We start from the raw sequence: 19,885 nt of genomic DNA on the forward strand, positions 1-19,885 counted from the left end.
TATTAATAATAATCATGGGCACCAGAAATGGGGAGAACTTGTTTGAAAACAATTGTTCAATATGAATGTTTCACTCCGTCCTTTTTAATATGTACATGTACTTTGGCAGTGGTTGACCCCCCCCCCCCCCAATAGGCTATTGTCAGCAGATTTTTGGTATAGTCGATCGGATAATTTGAAACATGATATTTTATTCACAGGCCTTTAGTATTGCATAGACTAGCAAATACCGAGAACAGGCCTTCTTATGTTGAAGTTGAGATACATGTACTATAGACCGGTCCTTTGTTGATATTGTATACAATGTACTGTATATACAACAACTGTTACTTTACACATATTTCTGCACTACAGTAATAGGGTAGACAGTCAAATTAGATTACTTCCTTAGTTTTAAATTAATGCTTTTCCTCATTTTTGTTTGTAATGTGATTTCAAAGAAATTGAGATAAACATAGTATTGGCTAATTTTTTTATGTTCTTGTTACTGGGATGTATTACTGGGATTTTTTTAAACGGAAAATACAAACCTAACTTAATCTATATTAATATTGTTTCATATTACTGGTACCTCATAGAAGTTATTAAAAAAGCCCCGCCTTACAACATAGTCTACATATATGCCATTGAGACTTTTTATGTAGCTTATTTGGTACTTTAATGGGGTCAGTTTAATTTCATTGTTTACAGTTTTCAAATTTTAAAGTTTAACTTTAATTTCCAGCACAAAAACTGTCGTATTCCAGTAGTCTTTGTTAAGGAATGAGCAATCCACTGCACCTGTGATGCAGATAGATCACATGACTTGGTGAACAGTGGATCATAAGTGAAATCATCAAAAATTTGGGTAACATAAATTGTGTTGGAAATTACAGTTCAATTTTGATGTAAAATAACTTCTACCAAGTTAACACAGATGAACTTTCAAGTTTAAAAACTGTTGTGTATACTAGTTGTGTTTTCATGACAGAATATCAGTTGTACATCTTCAGATTCACCTGAGTTGTAAACCCGGAATGCAGCCTTTTCCTTTGGCGACTCAAGACTAGAGATACATTAATGTAACAAGACTAGATTCCAGGCTAACCAACTTGTATTGTAAGTTACACATTATATAGAATACAACACAGTGGGCTGGTTTGACCAAGGCTCATACCTACAGTTGTATATTAACCCACCCTAAAAAAGGCCTGTGATAACATTAGAACCCAATGTGTTATTAATATTATCACCTCCTCTTGAACACCCATATGGAACGATATCACTGCCAAGATATAATAAAAGCTTATGATTATAGTGCCTCTAATTTCACCAACTTAGGGCTAACTTATGTTGTAGATTAGAGCAATGCTGATTGTCCCATGTACAAAGTTAACGAAAAAGATATTCTAACGGACTTTGGTTAGGTTAAAATGTTGAAATGTTGTAAGTTACATTATGTACGAAGAATAGTTTGAACCTCTGTAAAATATATGTCTAAACCAACAAAATTGATTGCATTCCCCACTTGGAATGGAATAAAGTTAGATTTTCTTAAACATTCGGTGTGTGTGTGAGTGTTTATACAACTTGTGTGACATGTTTTTATTAGCATTTTGTGTAGAGCAGTTGGCCCAAAATAGTCTCTGTGCAAATCCCTGACCTTTGCTAAAGTTGTGCCCTTAGGAAACGAAAGGTAAGGTTACTTGATATAAATTTCCTTACTTCATTCGGGTGATAATGAGTACCTAGCTTTCCACCAGGGACATCCCTCAGATAGGATATTAGATGAAGCTCTAGTGATTTTAGAAGGATTAGATATGGGTGTTTCCAAAGAAGAAGATCTTGACTGTGGGCTTATTTCCAGTCTGCCATGTGCTAACTGATTAACCCCCCCCCCCCCGGGACCTACTGTTGGCAAGCTTAAGCATGCTGTTGTTGAGAAACAGGAGGGTCTAACTCGGTAGGTCAACATGTTACAGCGAACCTAGAGCGGAATGTTTTGTAGGCTAATCCTTAACGTTGCAAACGTGAAATAATGACACAAAAGTGTCCAAAAATGGTAGTAAATCTGAGTTTTCTTAGTTCAAGAATATTTTGAATTTGAGCAAAAAAAACTCCGCAGCATAGACACATGCACACATCCAACCAGAGCTAAGAAACTATTATACCGTCCTCCATTTTTCATGAAGGTAATATCAAGAACAAGTCGAAGAAAGTAAATCAATGGCTGTGCAGAACACATTTTTATTGCTTTTTCTAAAGAACAGATGAGGGTTATGCCCATGGAGTCATAGCTAGGAATGTTGAGATGAACACAGAAGTGTCGATATTCAATGTGCCGTGCCACCAACGGTCTGGAAAGTAGATGATCTGAAAAACAAACAGAGAAGAGTAAAACCCATTGACAAAAAGAAACATTTTCTATCCCTGCTTCAATTCTATAAGCATACACTGTTAACACTGTACACGAAATCAATTGATTTTTCAAAAGCACCTTGCTTTGGCAAAAACAATTATTGGAAAGTATTAAGGCTATGGTCTCTAAAAAAACTACTGTAACTGTCACTGTGACAGTAGATGTATTTTCAAGGTTCTGTTTTGGAAGCTTTATAGCAGAACCAACATGTTTCTCCTGGGAAAAGGGGGTTGGGAAAAGTACTTACCACCTGTTTCCTTCCTCAACTTGGGTGAAATTACGTACCTACAAATTGATTAGAAATATCCTGGACAGGATGTAAAGCCATTGTCCCAAGTTTGAAAACAGCGACATCTCAAGCACATAAAAACTCTAAACTAAAACTTATAAAAAAGTGTAGGAGTGAATCTCATTTTGAATGGATCAAACCTTGGTATAGTCTGGGTCTACACAGCTTGTTACCTACATGTAACTGTACAAAAACTCAGTCTTGTTTGCTACTGTAACCTAAAGGTGGTTTACTGGTAGCTACGTTGTACCAAACAAACTTCCTCATCATCAAGATAGAAAGAAGAGTGAAGCTAACCTCCCCAGGACCGATGGTGCATTCATAAGGCTTTTCAGACTCCTCGAGCTGTGGGTACTTCTCCATTACCCACTGTAGGGTGGTACGATTAGGGTTAAAGGCTGGCTGTTGGTCTGGGGGATACAGGAACCATCTCTGGAGAGGAAAGAAGCATAAGATGAAATTATGAACAGTTGGAAAATGGTAGAATTGAATAGACTTTGAGAGATTATAATTCTCTGCTTTGACAGCATATCAAAGGGGGACATCATCACTTTTCTATGAATAGTTTGTTTCATACTTTAACATTGTCACACTGATATACCAAAAAGTAGTTACTCAAGCAACTGGATATGGTTTTGAACCATATCCAGTTGCTTGAGTAACTACTTTTTGGTATCTTATTACCTGGATGTCTAACCTACATGGACGTGTCACACTGATAGAACCCCATGTATTTTTGCCGGTGTATAGCACCGGCTTTGAATCGACAGAAGTGGTTTGTTCATTAACCGTTCGTTTGGATGGATGGATGCATGGATGGATGCATGGATCGGTCAATTTAAGCAAACCCTACTATAACCCTTTTATACGTCTAATTGCGTAATTGAGTCAACGTGGCCGAAAGGTCTAAGGCACTGGATGCAGATAGCAATTCGCTTCTGCAGCCGTGGATCGTGGGTTCGAATCCCACGTGTTAACAACAATTTTTTTCTTTGTTAGACAAATCTCATGTAATGTTTTTTTTAATATATAGAAGACAGGCAAATTTAGCAATTCGATGTTGAAAAACTCTTTTTTCATGTGATTTTGTTTAACATCCACTGCAGGCCTTTTCCAAAATACGCACTGGCCAGCTTTTTTCAGATTTCTGAAGCTTTCTTTTTTGCTTAAAAGCTGCCCCGTCAAACATTGGACGGGGCCGGCTCTGCCTTAGAAGCAGTTGCATACATGTAGCTGCTAAAAATCGCCAAAGCCCTAGAAATCACCAGGACTTTGGCCAAAAATGCCCATTTGAAGCTAGCCAAAGCAAGACAAGCTCAATGCTTAAACATACCCCACCTTTCTACCATAGATGACCTCACCAAAACCTGGTCCATGGAAATGGAAGGGAACTCCTGTACCTGCACCTGAAGAAAATAATATACAACATTTATGATTAACAACTGTTTTTTATGTGCTCACCAATTTCTTTGTGTGTGTTTTAAGAAAGGGAGTTTGATGAATCGAGGATTGATGAATGAAATTCATGGCAAAAAAATGGCATCAAATTTCATGGGAGCTTCTTTGATAAATGACAAAAGTCTTACCCTATGACAGTCTTACAGTGAAAGTATACGAAAGAGCAAGAAGGAAGGATCAGGCTGGAGAAACGAAAACAACTGTACACACAGATGGAAAAGAAAAGTAAGGTGATAGTGAACTGTACAAAGTGATCTCACGTAAGAGCTAATCTTCCTGATAATGAGAGAGAAGACCATGGATAGTTTTTACAGGTTACAAGAAATTCCACTCTTTTTCAACAAGCACAATATACAGTGGACCATGACTTAGTGTCCCGTCCTACCGACTGCAGCCCTTTCCAGTAGCATGCATGTTGGTTGAGCAAAGTTGAATAGCCTAAGGATTTAATAGTACTGAGGCTAGGGTTGTTAGCCCGGCCTGTCAATGCATGGTACCAATAAATACATCTTGGCTCTTAGAACTTTGTCAATAATAATTTTGAAAATGAATCCCACTTTATAATGGATTGTCCAACTTATGATAGAGAGAGACAAAAAATGTTACAGTCTATTAAATGCAAATCTGATACTATGTTACCACCTACCAAGACAGAAATGTTCAATATGTTACTATCATGTCCTGCTGATATATCTGCCTATGTCGGTCAATTTATATATAACTCATTTAAAAAACGTGACGATATTATACTATCATGAACCAACACATAATTATAGCCTGATTGTAAATATTATATACCATGTGTAAAATAGATTAGTCTGTTAGATTTTTAGATACTAGTAACTCATGTAGTGTTCTGTTCTGTATGTATTGTATGTTCAAGTTGCCAAACACTGTATCCTCTAGAGTTGTCGTGCAATAAAGTTCTTCTTCTTCTTCTAAATAATGTTAGTATTACTCAAGCAAGAGCCCACTAACACTGGTGACATTTGAGTATGGAGAACCCACCTGCTAGACCGAAGCTGAGAGCACCTGTGTGTCCAGGTAAATAGTAGGGTGGCTGCACATAATGGTCTAGTAATGGTTCCCACTCTGTGTAGTTTTGGTCCCCAAACAGATAGAGAGTTTCTGGCAAGAAAATGGCAAAATGAACATCAGTGAAAATAAGCCTGGGGAGATATTGAAGTTAAAAAATGTACTAGTCTTGTGTTTGACAGATTTCATCTACCGACAAGGAATTTGAATAAAATCTTGAAAAAGTACACATATATAGTCTAAGGAACTTATTATTGGTAACTTAAAAGTTTTTATAATATGGATGACAAAGAAATCATGACGTCCTCAGAGCAACACAAGACAGAAACAAGTGGACGATAAAAGAATTCAAAGTTGGGCAAAAAATATGTTGCTTTCATGATGATATGTAGTCAGGAAGATTAATTCAACAGATAAAAAACAAAACTGATCATAATGCACATATACATTTATACATTTATACTGTATAATCAAGTCAAACTGAGTGTAGCTGTAATTGACGGTACCATTGCCGAGTGTGTTGGCGTCCTGAGGTCGCAATATCTCCTCCACATAATGCTGGAAACTAACTGGCACTGCAGAAACACATATAGATATTAAATGAATAACACATAAAGGAATGGTGTGGCCATAGTGTAGACTTCTGCAGGCAGACACAGAAATCTGCACAGAATTGCATGTCGGTGTCCGACCTTGTACAGGTGTATACGGCCCTGGTCAGGCCCGTACTTGAGTATGGCCATGTTCTCTTAGTTGGTTGCACCAAACAACAAGAACAGTTAATCGAGAAAGTGCAGAGGAGAGCACTAAAGATCATCTCTCTGGGTGGCAGGAGAAGTGTTCCGGATTTGCCCACACTCAAGGAGAGACGTGAACTTGCTGCCATTAAGCTACTCAAGCAAATGATGAACCCGGATCACCCGCTACATGACATGGTCCCTCCGGTCAGGTCAGAGGTCACTGGGAGGTCACTTCGAAGCTCATGTAGTATCTCGGTCCCAAAAGCAAGGACCTCCAGACTGCGCAACTCATTCCTACACTATACAATCAGACTGTACAACAAATCAATGACTGGTGCCTAAGTGTTTTATTTGTCTATGTACTGTGTATGCCATGCGTACTGTACATGTTGTCTAGTCGTTGTAAGTATTTACTCTGAGTCACATTGTAAAGATCAACGGCATTCAGAGATGCTTCTGCTAAGAATTAATCTCTGTAAGGTTGATTTGATTTTAATGAATAAAGAATAAAGAGAATTCTGTTGTCATAATGCAGAATTCTGTAGCCAAATACAGAATTCTGTGGTCGTAATGCACAATTCTGTAGCCATAATGCAGAATGCAGTGGCCATAATGCAGAATTCTGTGGCCATCATGCAGAATTCTGTGGCCATAATGCAGAATTCTGTGGCCATCATGCAGAATTCTGTAGCCATCATGCAGAATTCTGTGGCCATCATGCAGAATTCTGTGGCCACAATGCAGTATTCTGTGGCCATAATGCAGAATTCTGTGGCCATCATGCAGAATTCTGTGGCCATCATGCAGAATTCAGAATGTGGCCACAATGTAGAATTCTGTGGCCATCATGCAGAATTCTGTGGCCATCATGCAGAATTCTGTGGCCATCATGCAGAATTCTGTGGCCATCATGCAGAATTCTGTGGCCATCATGCAGAATTCTGTGGCCATCATGCAGAATTCTGTGGCCATCATGCAGAATTCTGTGGCCATCATGCAGAATTCTGTGGCCATAATGCAGTACTCTGTGGCCATAATGCAGAATTCTGTGGCCATAATGCAGAATTCTGTGGCCATCATGCAGAATTCTGTGGCCATCATGCAGAATACTGTGGCCATCATGCAGAATTCTGTGGCTATAATAAATGCAGAATTCTGTGGCCCTAATGCAGTACTCTGTGGCTATAATGCAGAATTCTGTGGCTATAAATAGTATAATGCAGAATTCTGCGATAAGTGCAGAATCAAGTCTTAACCTGAAGGCGCAAGTCTTAACCAGAACAATAAAATGCTACACTAATTGTCACCTTTTGTGTATGAATAAGTGTTTGCAGAGCTCAGAATGACTTCCTTGCTTCCATAGTTCTCCACTAAAGAAGACTTGGAACACAGTTTTCTGAAATTCTGAGAAAAGAGAAATATCAATTAAGCACAATGCAATTTAAATCATCACAGGAATTAGAAAATGAATATTCAAACCTATTTCAAAGTATCTTATGTAAAACTAATACTACTGCTCTTGTTTTAGCTTGACAATGTGTATGAATTGCATTACTAGTAGTGTATAAATTGCATTAGGCCAAGAAAAATGTTGTGTTTCTGTTTAACAGTTGTAAGAATATGTCATTCACTAGAATCTTACACTTAGTTAGTCTTATGCTTGTACAGTGTATACATTATTTGCATGATTACAATGTGTTAAAAGCTATCATCGCTGGTGAATTTCAGTCTCAAATTGTTGAATTTGTTGGATCACTTTGTCTTTTAAAATCTCTTTAAAAAAAAGAGTGAGACAGAGAAAAATCTTACCGCCTTTTTTTCAGAACTGTAACCTGAAACACAACCTTTGTTTTTGTACTTGTAGGCCTTACTAAGTACTATATAGGTACTTACAGAGTTGTCTGTTACACTCCTGAATATGACTGGTGCTTTCTCTGCATATCTGAAAGTTCGAAATACATACACAACATTTATGATTAACACGTATATGTACATATGAAGGTAACAGATTTACATTTACATACATCTTCTACCACAGATATTGGTCATTCTCTCAGTGATTTTGCAACATCAAATAATGATTAACTAATTGTATATTCTAATGGCTCTCCTCCTAGGAATGCAACACTAGAAAGAGATCGAATAACATTAACAATGTTGAAAAAACCTTACATCTGCTTGGAAGTTTGATAAAGGGTTAATGCCTAATGCCCGCTCCTTTGCTATAAGAGGAAATAAAACCAATGAGTGAGCGAAGCAACTGAGCAAGTGACTAACCAAATACAAAATAAAGTCTTCTCATTGGTCAGTGTCATAGGGCTTTATGATGATACAAATGTACGTTACCATTATAATGACTTACTTTTGTAAGAAGTCTCTTTGTGTAAGAGATTCGTCCCTAACGTCAATGTTACATGGTCCAGGTTGTGCTATCAGGTTCTCTGTGTCTGTGTACCTGAAAAGAAAAAAATATATTGTAGTTAAGTTCTTCGGGCAGCGGTCTTTCTTTGTTTCGTTCTTTGTTGTTGTTGTTGTCTGAATGGTCCCTGTAGCTCAATTGGTAGCAGCCTCACAGTACTAGTAGTTTGGTAACTTGTTATCTCCAAGCAGATCCTATGGTAGCATGAGATAGCATCAAAAGCTGGCAGAGGAGTGAAACTGGTCTAGGGGTGTATGCACTGGAAGCCATTTGGCCCCCTTGGTCAGCTTTGATGATATTTAATAATATGGCACCGTAGGATCTGCTTGGAGGTAAGTGACTCGGAGCTACTCTCCAAGCAGAGGTTGGTGGGAAAAATCGTGACCTTGGGAAGGCCGGTCGAAAAAAAATTATGAAAGGAAAAGGTCACGATTTTTCCCACCATGGCCAACCTCTGCTTGGAGAGTACCTCGGAGCTACAGATTTAGATCCGTTGAGAAAGGTATTATATTTACATTTGTAACTGGTTAGTGCTTCAATGTTATCTCCAAGCAGATCCTACGGTAGCATATCTAGATAGTATCAAAAGCTGGCAGAGGAGTGAAGCTGGCCTAGGACTGTTTTGCTACCAGCAAATGCATGTACCTCTTAGCTGACTACAATCCTTGGCCAGTTTGATAGTTATCTTATGCCATCGTAGGATCTACTTGGAGTTTATTTCAAGGAGGCGACTTCATATACGCATGCTCAAAAACTGTAAAGATTGGTAACAAACCACTCAACATTTTCATGATGGAATAATACTAAGTAGTCTGATGATAAATATCATCTTACCTAAACTTCTACGAGTATATGGTGATTTTTCTTTATGGTAGCTAGAAGACTGAATCATACAGAAATGTTACATTATTTCAAAAGTAAGAATTTGCCACAGTAACGCACAAGCCAATGGGAAAGTCGCACGTGTGTTTGTGTATACCTACAAACCCGGAAGTAAGAACTCGGTGCCAGATATGCAAGCTTTAATCTTCTATTTCTACACTTCTATAACTTCTATTTTCACAATGTAATAGTTCTTACCACCCTCCGTTGGAGTATAAAAGCTTGTGAACGTCTACGTCCTCTGATTTCACGCATAACTGGACAAAAAGCACGAAAAACGCTTCGATCCACAGAAAGAAACTCCTCGTGGCAGCCATGTTGTTTACATCAGCAACTACCCGTTTTGCGACAAGACGTAAGACATCGATATAAAACCTTTTCTCTTTTTTTTGCATAAAATTTAATCTTTCTACTCATCAAAAAAAAGTTATAGTTATTTGATAAATTTATGCAGACAAAATAAGGAAAACTGGATAGAATCTTTGTAGACGGAAAGATATTTTACGACAGGAAAACGGTAACATTTTACGGTTAGGGTCAGAGGTCACTTCTTAAGTCCAGCGTGAGAAACCAAAAACGTGCAACATGTTTACGTTGGTGGAAATGACAGATACTGTCAGAATTCCGCCCCATATCTTCCACATCAAACTTAACGACGCCGTTATTGAGGAGCTGAACAACAAGTTTGCAAACAAGGTGAGCTATTGGTTGATTGTTTGGTTGGTTGCTTATTTGCTTGGTTCATGTTGTGAGTTGGTTGGTTGATTGGTTGTGAGTTGGTTGGTTGGTTGGTTGGTTGGTTGTGAGTTGGTTGCTTGGTTGCTTGCTTGGTTGGTTGGTTGCTTGCTTGGTTGCTTCAGGTTGCTTGGTTGGTTGGTTGCTTGTCGGTTGGTTGGTTGCTTGCTTTAATACTTGGTTGCTTCAGGTTGCTTGGTTGGCTGCTTGCTTGCTTGCTTGGTTGTACTAGTACTTGCTCGCTCAGGGTTATGCCTATTTGCAATTGCTTAATTGGTTGTTTGCTTAGTTGATAGCTTGATTGGTTGGTTCTTGGTTGCTTGGTTGCTCGGTAATGGTAGGCATTTGATGTGTGAGTACCAAATGGAAATGATTGTAAGGGTGTAATAACATGCATACATTTTTCATAACCTTACCTGTATAATTTTACCCCATGCACAGGTTGTGTACAATGTGGGGTTGTGTATAGCCCTGTTTGACATCACAAAACTTGAAGATTCCTTCATTTTTCCTGGAGATGGAGCATCACACACAAGAGGTAGGTTACTAGTACTTTGAGTTAGTGATGAGTTTCGAGTTTAGTTTCATTAGTTTCAAAAGTTGAAACAAGAAGAGTCTAGTGTTAAGTAATGTCACTTCAGATAGTTGCAGATTAGGGATGGGTACAGGTATAGAAAATTCAGGTCAGGTTCAGGTCCTGATCCAGGTCCAGAACTGAACCTGGACTAGCCGCAGACGAACTGTTGGTTATCGCTTTATAGCAGCTAGAGCGATAGCCAACAGTCGTCTGCAGCTAAACCTGGACCCGATTCAGTATGTTGGAACTTGTGAATGGATTTTGCAGCAAAGAAATCTATTTTGTGTTATATTCGACCCCTACTGGCGTTTAAAATACTATAAGGCTAACTGCCTCTGTATTATTGACTGTAAAACATGGTAGAATGACTATAGACTCTTCTTCCCTATTGTTATTTTCCTTGACAGGTAACCCTGAAAACTTATGAATACCTGATCATATAATCTGTTCATTTTTTAATAATAATAATCTTTATTGCAAATTCATGCCCGAGGGCTAATTGCATACAGGGTAAGGTAGTAGTGGTATACATAAACATACTTAACAAAGAAGGGAAATGATAATCATAGATAAATATAAAGGGAATAACCGTCGTCTAAACGTCTAAATTTTTTAATAGGTCCTACATCCGGTACACCGAATTTTTTCAGGTCCGTTTTTTCTGGACCCGTCCAATAAGAAACTTGGTTTTGTACCGGTGCACCGTACCGGTACCCGCCCCTAGTACAGATAGTGCTTAAAGTTTGCGAATTGTTTTATTACAACCTGAAACACTTTTAACACTCTTAAAATAGTGAGGCAAGTATAGAAATAGTCTCCTGGCTACTGGGAATTGAACTCAGGCCTGCCAGCTGCAGCTTACTTACCAACATAGAAGGAAAATGTCCAGACTTTGCATGATGTACAAAATGACCAATAAACTGGTGGACGTACCAACTGATAAGTATCTAATACCAGCTCAAAAAAGAACAAGAAACAGCCATGACTTCAAGTACCAGAGTTTCCAAGCTAGGATTGATGTGTTCAAAAATTCGTATTTTCCCAGAACTATCGTAGATTGGAATTTGTTATCACCAAGCACAGTAGGGGCATCTTCTCTGGATAGTTTTAAAGAACGCTTGCAGATAGATGTGCAAAAGTTAGGTGTGACGGATCGTTCAGTGTAACATAATGCTGCCGCACCGCGTGCCTGCGTAGCTGGTGTGTTACTCCGAATGGCGATTATACCGGCTATATAGATACAGATACAGAACATTTCCTTGTTCCAGTTCATTTCAGATACGTGGTGTTCCGACCGTTCATGGATGAGATTCTACAGGGAAGAATACGCAGCTGCAGTAGGGAAGGTGTGCACGGTAAGTAGGACATCCTAATAAAAATAGGATCACAATTTAAAATGCTCATGTGGGGAGAGATGCATTGTGGGCAGTATGTCAAAGGTGAAGTCATCAAGACATGTTTTGTGTATGTCTCAGGAGCCTTCAACTTTGATGTATTGTCCACAATGCATCACACAGCGCATGCACAGTTTAAACTACTACTAGTAATGCATAGTTTGATTTGAATTGGCGTATTAAACACTGTATTAAACCAAGGAGCTTTCTTGATAAACCCTTCGCAATACGTAGACAGAATTTTTTTCTTTCTTTTTTTCAAAAATTTTGTGACTTACACCTCAAACTCAAGCATATTATTTTTGGTTCTCCTCTGCTGCAATCTGCTATAATTTTTGCCACTCTCAAAGCCAGTCACTTTGTGGCTCTTGATAAAAAATATCTATAGGCCAATATCTGTGTTCTGCTACCTTATTTTGTTACATGTAACTTAAAAAGACTATTTTTATAGAGTATTTCAATGTCATTTGATGATGCAAAATTGAATGTAGCATAGTCCGCAGTGTATCTTGTTTTCTCTGATGACACTTTGAGTCTTTACCCTTTATGTCCCACAGTATCTCTTGGTTTCTTTGATGACATCTTGATCCCACCTGATGCTCTCCAGCAGCCATCCAAGTTGTATCCTTGTCTGCACTGTTATGTGTCTGGAGGTACTAGGTGCATTATGCACCAAAAAATGGAGCAGTGCACATATACATTTGTATATACATGTATATATATGTGTGTAGGCTTCTGTACATGTATGCAGGGTTTGTATGTAGAGTTGCGTATATGTATGGTTATGTAATACTATGTAGGGCTACATGTACGTATGTAAGGCTATAGGCCTACACAGGACTACATGTACAAATGTATGTATGTATGTATGTAGCATTTTGTATGTAGGGTTTTGTATCATGTATGATTATGTACTATGTAGAGTTATGTACTATGTAGGGTTATATATATGTATGTGTTAGGGTTTTGTATGTTGGGTTATGTGTAGGGCTATGTGTACTATGTACATCTAGGGCTATGTAATTTTATGTATTTTGGGTTATGTAGCATTATTTGTGTAGGTTTAGGTATATACTAGGTCATGTATGTAGTACTTAGTTACGTAGAGTTACGTAATTATGTAACTTATAATGTAGGGTTATGTATGCAAAGTTATTTAGGTTATGTGTACTATGCTATTCAAGTGTCAGAAAAAGTATAGTAATGACAGAGCTTACATAAGTTTACTTCAGCAGACTGAATCTTTATTTTACCATAATTTTACTCTATAAAAGATTATGCCTTAACTCCAGTTTCCCAGCGATGAAAGCGAACAGGTCTGGGTGTGGGAGTACGAGACAGAAGAGGGGACACACGACTTGTTCATGGACATCAACGAGGAGATTCGCTTCCGCGTGGTGGACGAAGTGTTCGTGGATACCACACCCACGGGGCCAAAGGTCAGCGAGGCAGCGGAATCCGACAAAGAGGCCAAAAAGTCACCTTATTCCCTTGTGGTATGTATTGGTTTATGGTCTGTTTGTTTGTGCTTGAGAAATATACATGTGATGGAGACAAAGGAAACATACAATGTGAACAGTGATGGACATTGTATAGTAGTAGCAAGAAATTAGTTTTGAAATGCTAGAGTTGGGTATATCTAGACCAGTTGGGTAATTTTGGGAAGCAAATCTGCAATTTGTGGGTTCTAGTTCTGTGATTTTGAGAGGAGAGTAGATTTCTGTTTGCCCGGGAATGTACTATTGTGTAGGAAAGTTTGTCAAAATCTTGGTGACTTTACTTCTTTCATTGTGAACAAAATTTATGTTTAGCCTTTCACTGATTTTTAAGTAGTATTTACAATTTAATATTTATACCTCAAGTGAAATGGTACAGTCTGAACCATAGCTGCTCATTAGAGGAGAAGTAGACCTTGGGATATTCCATTATACATATTAGGGATATTGTTTTATGTTACAGGGAACCATCAGTGAACCTGGCCTGGGACTACTGAGCTGGTGGAGCAGTGTCGGATGAACGCCATTGTTTGTTTTATGTTTGTTTGTTTACTAACAAGACAATACATTGTATATATACAAAATTGAAAAGTTTTGTTGCTTTGTTCCTCTGTGAAGATTCTGAATACAATTTATTTATATTTAGAGTTACCGAGATGGAAAAGAAATACTGTTCAGTTAGTTTTCTGGTTGAATTTAATTACAGATTGCTTAGTTCTTGTGTGCTTGGATCAGTCTAATGTAGCTTTCATATTTTGTTCAGAAGTTTGATGCTTTGTTGTACAGTGATATTTTTATGTCATTTATCAGTGACATACTATTGTGTTGTAATATATTGTTGTAGAACCAATGGTGAATACAGCTGATGTTTCCCCACAAAAAGAGCTGTTGTACCATTGTCCTGGTGCTCGTATGACAGACATTGTGCCATAAGTGGATGTGCTAGATCTTAGATTCTTTTTTATGCCTTAAGTTTTACCCACACTACAATGCTTGAAAAATATAAAGAATGTTAATTGTGAAATGAAAGTTTGGTAAAGTGTACAATGTCATACAAATGCTTAACAGTCCCATGAAGTTTCAATTCACTAACATACTATATCTGTATGATATAGCTGTTATAATTGCTCTTTGGCATAACACCATGGGTACGTAAAAGAACCTAATCTCCAAGCAGATTCCTCCGTGGCATAAGACAGTAACATATTAAGCTCATGCATGGCCAATTTTACTCCTCTGCCAGATAAACTCCTTCCCCAGCTTATGTTACTGTCTTATGCCACGGAGGAATCTGCTTGGAGATTAAAAGAACCCGCCACTCTTATCGAAAAGAATAGGCGTTCTTCCTGGTGTGAGTGGATCAAACCGTTCCGGCTACATTGGGTAGGGAATTTTCCAAGCAGCCTTCATAACCCCTGCTTTGCCTATTGAGTCAGTTAGTCCTCACTCCTAGTGAGCAATTGAGCTGGTCTCAATCATGATTTTTCTGACTTAGGTAGAAGAGATGCCTTTACATGTATTACATGTACCCTGTACCATATAACCAGTAACCTTGGCCTCCGGATTGCACCTTGAAATGACCTTCAGGTCTTGTTACGTGGTAAACATTAAGTAAAAAACAGCTCTGCAGTCATGCAATGCACCAGTAGCTGGTTATATTACATTGATCTACTGTACTTGGTGGCAACGAGTTTTACACTCTACAATAGTTCTAGGAAAATACTGATTTTTAACACATCAATCCTAAGCCTTATTATGAGTTGTTAACTGTCTCAGGCACTCAAAGGGTTGGCTATTTCTTGTATTTTTCTAAGCTGGATTAGATTACTTAGTCAGTCAGTCAGTCATGACTGATACTTGTCACTTGACTTTCCTCACTTCACTCAGGTGAAGCTCTGGCTTCGGCTAGGGGCAGTAGCATGCCTTTCCGGCATTTTCAGGCATGATGCACCCACTATATACTAATCAAAAGTAGAAGGAACCGCTTACGTCCTTGGTTGACGGAAATCCTTCTAGGAGATGGATACTCCAAATAACAAACCTGCATCTACTGGAGTCGTCTTACATGTGACAGTTCCTGCACCTGTGGGACTGTGAGTGCCAGTAGACGAGAGTGTGGAGAAGGAAGTGCACACCCCTCCTTCACCTTCAAAAGTTATTTGCAGGTCAGGCAAATAGGTCACCAAACCCGCCAGCAAGTGACTGTTTGCTCATCTGTATAAATCTTGACAGGAGAATACTCACAATCATGTAGTTGGTACATCAGGGCTGACGTCAGAGTTGCGTTGCGGGGTAGAGGGCAAAAAATGGGAAGACGATTTGGGTGTGACTTAAAATCCTTGAAAATCCTTCTTAATTTTCCTTGAAAATTTTTGCCCAATCTGGAGACTTTTTGAGTTAGAAGAGACATGTAGGGTCTAAGCTTTCCTGTTTGGGTCAAAATTTGTTCAGTTCAGCAGTTCAGCTGGTGTAAGGACAGGTTTTAGTTATAGGGTGCTACTGGTTGTATCAGGAGGGAAAAGGGGTCAGAGGTGAGGTTTCTTTCATAGAGCGAGCTTTTCTCGGAGAATGAGCAGAACAACCCTCTGTTTTCTTTGAATGGTTATAAACTAGACCCAAGTGACTTTCTGGTGGAGAAGAATTTTTAAGATTGAAATATGGGTTAGTACTTTTTTGAAGCCTTCATTCAGTGTATTTCAACATGCTTGTCAATGGGCAGCCCTAACTTCGATGTCTGACCATCATTAACGAAATACTTTTTTTCTGCATACCTGCACTGGTGCAAGTAACATTGAAAACTACCTGCACCAGGCAAATTTTACCTGCACCACTTTGAGTTTAGGAAGTATGGATCATATTTAGATTGTATCAGGTATCATTGTTTGTTTTTTTTAATCTTTTATACTTTATAGTTGGTAACAGTCAATGTAGCTAATAACAATCTACATCACAGGACATTTGTGTATATAACCTACATGTAGTACATGGACCAGTGCAGGTTAGGTGCAGGTAGACACCAGAAATACCTGCACAGCTCCAATTTTACCTGCACTAACCTGCATATCCAGGTGGTATTTCGAGCCCTGTTGATACAAGTAATCCCCACTGATACTTTCCGAGCTAGCTTCTCTGTGATTAATTGGCCATCTGAGGAACCAATTAATTAACTAAGCTAATCAATTAGGAAACTGCCAACTTGTAGGGAAATTTAATTATCAGTCAGGGCCAGGTATCAAGGGGCCAGTTGGTAAGTTGCCAAAAGTGTGGTCCCGAGTTTGAATAGAAAAAAAAACAACAGTGAATTGATTAGCCTTGTTATCTTTCTTTTCAGTTTTCCTGTCAATAAACTAGCCAATGACGGCAAAAATGGTATTTCAGATGTTATCAAAGATTCAAACTGACAATGAAATATCAGCATGATTTTCATAAAAACATTTTGATAAACCGAGACTATTTTCTAACATTGTTTCTTGGAAGAGGAGATCATTAGGATTCAACTGATAGTGTGACTGTGACATATAATGTAATACTGTAAGTCTTAAAATTTTAACAGTGGTTTCATTTTTGCTGTCAGTGACTCCTCCACCATAAATCTATGACACTGCAAACGTTAACCACTATTAAAAATGATTACAATTATAATTACTTTCATACTAAAGAACTGGTTCAATTGCATACTTCATTCACCACAAAATCCTGAGACTTCCGCTCTGAAATTAAGAGCCTCTCCGAAAATAAGTCAATCTACAGTAGAACCACCACTGATACATAAAAAATGGATGACTTAAACCAAACACAATTTCATTGATCAGATTTGATTTAAGCTGGAAGGATTATCTTATTTAAAACCACGAGGAACTTTCTTGGATGGAAAGGAGACATGCAACGTCAGGTTTCTGCATAGTCATCCTCAGGGAATATAATATCATAAATGACTACAGTCAAACCTGCCCGAGCGACCACCTCTTCTCATCGACCACCTGGCCATTTCGACCGCTTTTTCTCGGTCCCGATTTTTTTTTCCCATTGACGTAAGCATTAAGCGACCTTTTCTCAACGACCACCTGGCCAACGCGACCGCGACCGGCCCAAATTGGGACAAATAACGACCGCGTCATTTTCAAAATTGTGGTTTTCATCGATATTTGATGATAACTAGCGCGATTTTGTGCCGAAATCGGCCAGTTTGCGTCAGATTTTGACTGCCATTACGATTTTATGTTTAGAATAAGGATGGTGGGGGTGAATGGGGCAGTCTACTGTAATATAGGAGGAAATTTCGTTGTAAGGAAATCCGAATTTAGCTGTAACAGAAGTTTTTTTATTTTATTTTAATTCATATCATTATAAAGTTAACGAATGCGGAAACTTATATAGCCTCGTACTTTTTTAAGAAAGATCTGTGTAGCTCATACCTTTTTAAGAAAGATCTGTGTGAGTGCTTTTGCCCAACTGTACTCTACATTCACCCGTGGCCGTGGGTAAGTACGCTGTCGGGACGTACCGTGCATCGAATTCGAAAGGCGCACCGTAGTTCTTTCAGATACGGCGATCAAGAACACAGCGACGAATAAAGGCTTGTATGGTAACTGATAGCATCAAAGTTCCCTTACTGTCTAAAACGTTAGTGTACAAATATTGAGCTTTAAAACACTGTATCGTATAAAAGTTCGATAAAAGCTTGGGGTTAAATTTACAATTTACAGTGTACGTGTTGTATTTGACATTGAATACCTCGTTTCTTTACGTGCGTGTAGTGTGCTTGCTATTTGCCATTAAACACAACGGAAACCATTTATACTTTGCATCGGGCATGTTTTGAGTCGATACTCTTCTCAGCGACCACCTGTCCAAATCGACCGTTTTTTTCCGGTCCCCCGGGTGGTCGTCTTGGGCAGGTTTGACTGTACTTACATTGTGTATATGAGAAAATGTAGTTATCAAATAGGCTTACTTTTGTCTTCATAAATAAACTACACAGAGAAAATTATTTGTCTAATAGAGTATGGGTAAAAAGCAAATGCGATAGTCAGTTACAGCCCGAATGCTTTCACTTGTGAACACAAATACGTATAAGATACGCCAAAAAGCTGACACTGACGAAAAACAAGGTAATACTAGTATGTTGTTTGAAACGTCTGACCGTTTCCAAAAGCATATCCTGCTTTTTTGGCGTATCTTATTACCTGGATGTCTAATTTTCATCGACGTAAATACGTAAGCAGCCTTATGATTCATCAAAGAAAACTAAGCTGCCTGATCTGTTATTAACCTGAATGTTTCGTTTAACATTGTGTCCAACGATCAGATGCACGCATTATACTAGCCAAGCGATAGAATATAACGGTTAACACCACACAGCATATCCTAGCCAAAAGACAAACGCACGAGCTCGTGCGCACACACATATGAACGCTCAAATGCTAAAAAGCATACCTGCATATTTTTTTTTCATTTACACTTATCTATTTGTTTATAAAATCAAATTTGGACCATTCTCTACATTGGGACCTTCCTATAAATCCACCATAGATTCACACTTGCAGCATGTGCGTACGTGCTTCATAAGGGGTAAACCAGGATTTATCATTAATGCTGAGTCATAATACCGTCATAATCTGATTCATAAATCTCCACGCAGATAATCCGGTGGTAAATCGCCTGGCCACATAAGAAGGGTTTATTTGTTGGCATATAGATTTTGCAACCAAAGATCTTATAGATCTCAGATATTATATTAATTATTAAAACACAACGCAGTAAATCTTTACAGTCATGTTTATTCATCAAACCAATTTGAGTCCTGAGATATTTTACAGTCACTGTCAATGTGTTAAAAATGTATACAATATACATGTAACCTGGTATACATTGTCCATTTTAAACCCGTTTAGTAACTCTTACATATACTATTGCCCGTACAGGCTTGTGCATATATTCAAGTCCGTATTTGTGTATTCATTCATTCACCAGACCACTTTTCATTGAGGTCATGGGGGAAGAGGAAATGGTCAGACAAAATATGTAACAGAGATATAATTTGCATGCTTGAGATACAGTTTGCGTCATTGAGTTTGCGTATGATTTGCGTATTGACATTTTTTGGGCTTGGCTAAAATTTGCTTGAAAGAGGCGAAAAATTACTTGAGTCTTTGACCTACTGTTGTTTAGCTTGGTAATCAAACCGAAAATTTCTTCGGCCTCAAACTCTAAGGACTTTCATATACGCACGTGTAAGTATTAACAGGAATTATCATACATTATATTCGGCACTGTTCTATATTTTTTTTTTAAATTGGACATCACCAAATTGATAATACTTTCAAGAACGCATGGAACAAAATCATCAAATTATGATTTATACACAATATACACAATGACTCTATCATACACAGATCGTTTATCCCTGAAGCACTGAGTCGCTTGAAGTCTGTTAAGGTTTCAACTATTGTGCGTAAGTGT

At 38.3% G+C, this 19,885-nt stretch overlaps 2 protein-coding genes across 2 annotated transcripts; one reads left to right on the forward strand and one right to left on the reverse strand.

Moving 5' to 3' along the window:
- Positions 1-2,198: 2,198 nt before the first annotated feature.
- On the reverse strand, positions 2,199-9,575 carry LOC118429586 (jmjC domain-containing protein 8-like). The gene is made up of 9 exons (XM_035840131.1): positions 9,420-9,575; positions 8,283-8,375; positions 7,814-7,862; positions 7,228-7,324; positions 5,687-5,755; positions 5,154-5,273; positions 4,026-4,093; positions 2,985-3,119; positions 2,199-2,352 (listed from the first exon to the last, which is right to left on the reverse strand). Exons 1-9 carry the CDS (start codon positions 9,536-9,538, stop codon positions 2,257-2,259), a joined length of 846 nt encoding a protein of 281 aa, XP_035696024.1. The 5' UTR covers positions 9,539-9,575; the 3' UTR covers positions 2,199-2,256.
- Positions 9,576-9,747: 172 nt separating this feature from the next.
- LOC118429371 (DNA-directed RNA polymerase III subunit RPC8-like) lies at positions 9,748-13,943 on the forward strand. The gene is made up of 6 exons (XM_035839851.1): positions 9,748-9,917; positions 10,398-10,494; positions 11,802-11,888; positions 12,485-12,548; positions 13,228-13,423; positions 13,887-13,943. Exons 1-6 carry the CDS (start codon positions 9,807-9,809, stop codon positions 13,941-13,943), a joined length of 612 nt encoding a protein of 203 aa, XP_035695744.1. The 5' UTR covers positions 9,748-9,806.
- The last annotated feature ends 5,942 nt before the right edge of the window (positions 13,944-19,885 follow it).

Source organism: Branchiostoma floridae, chromosome 13 (assembly GCF_000003815.2).
Source record: "Branchiostoma floridae strain S238N-H82 chromosome 13, Bfl_VNyyK, whole genome shotgun sequence".
NCBI classification, from domain to species: Eukaryota; Metazoa; Chordata; class Leptocardii; order Amphioxiformes; family Branchiostomatidae; genus Branchiostoma; species Branchiostoma floridae.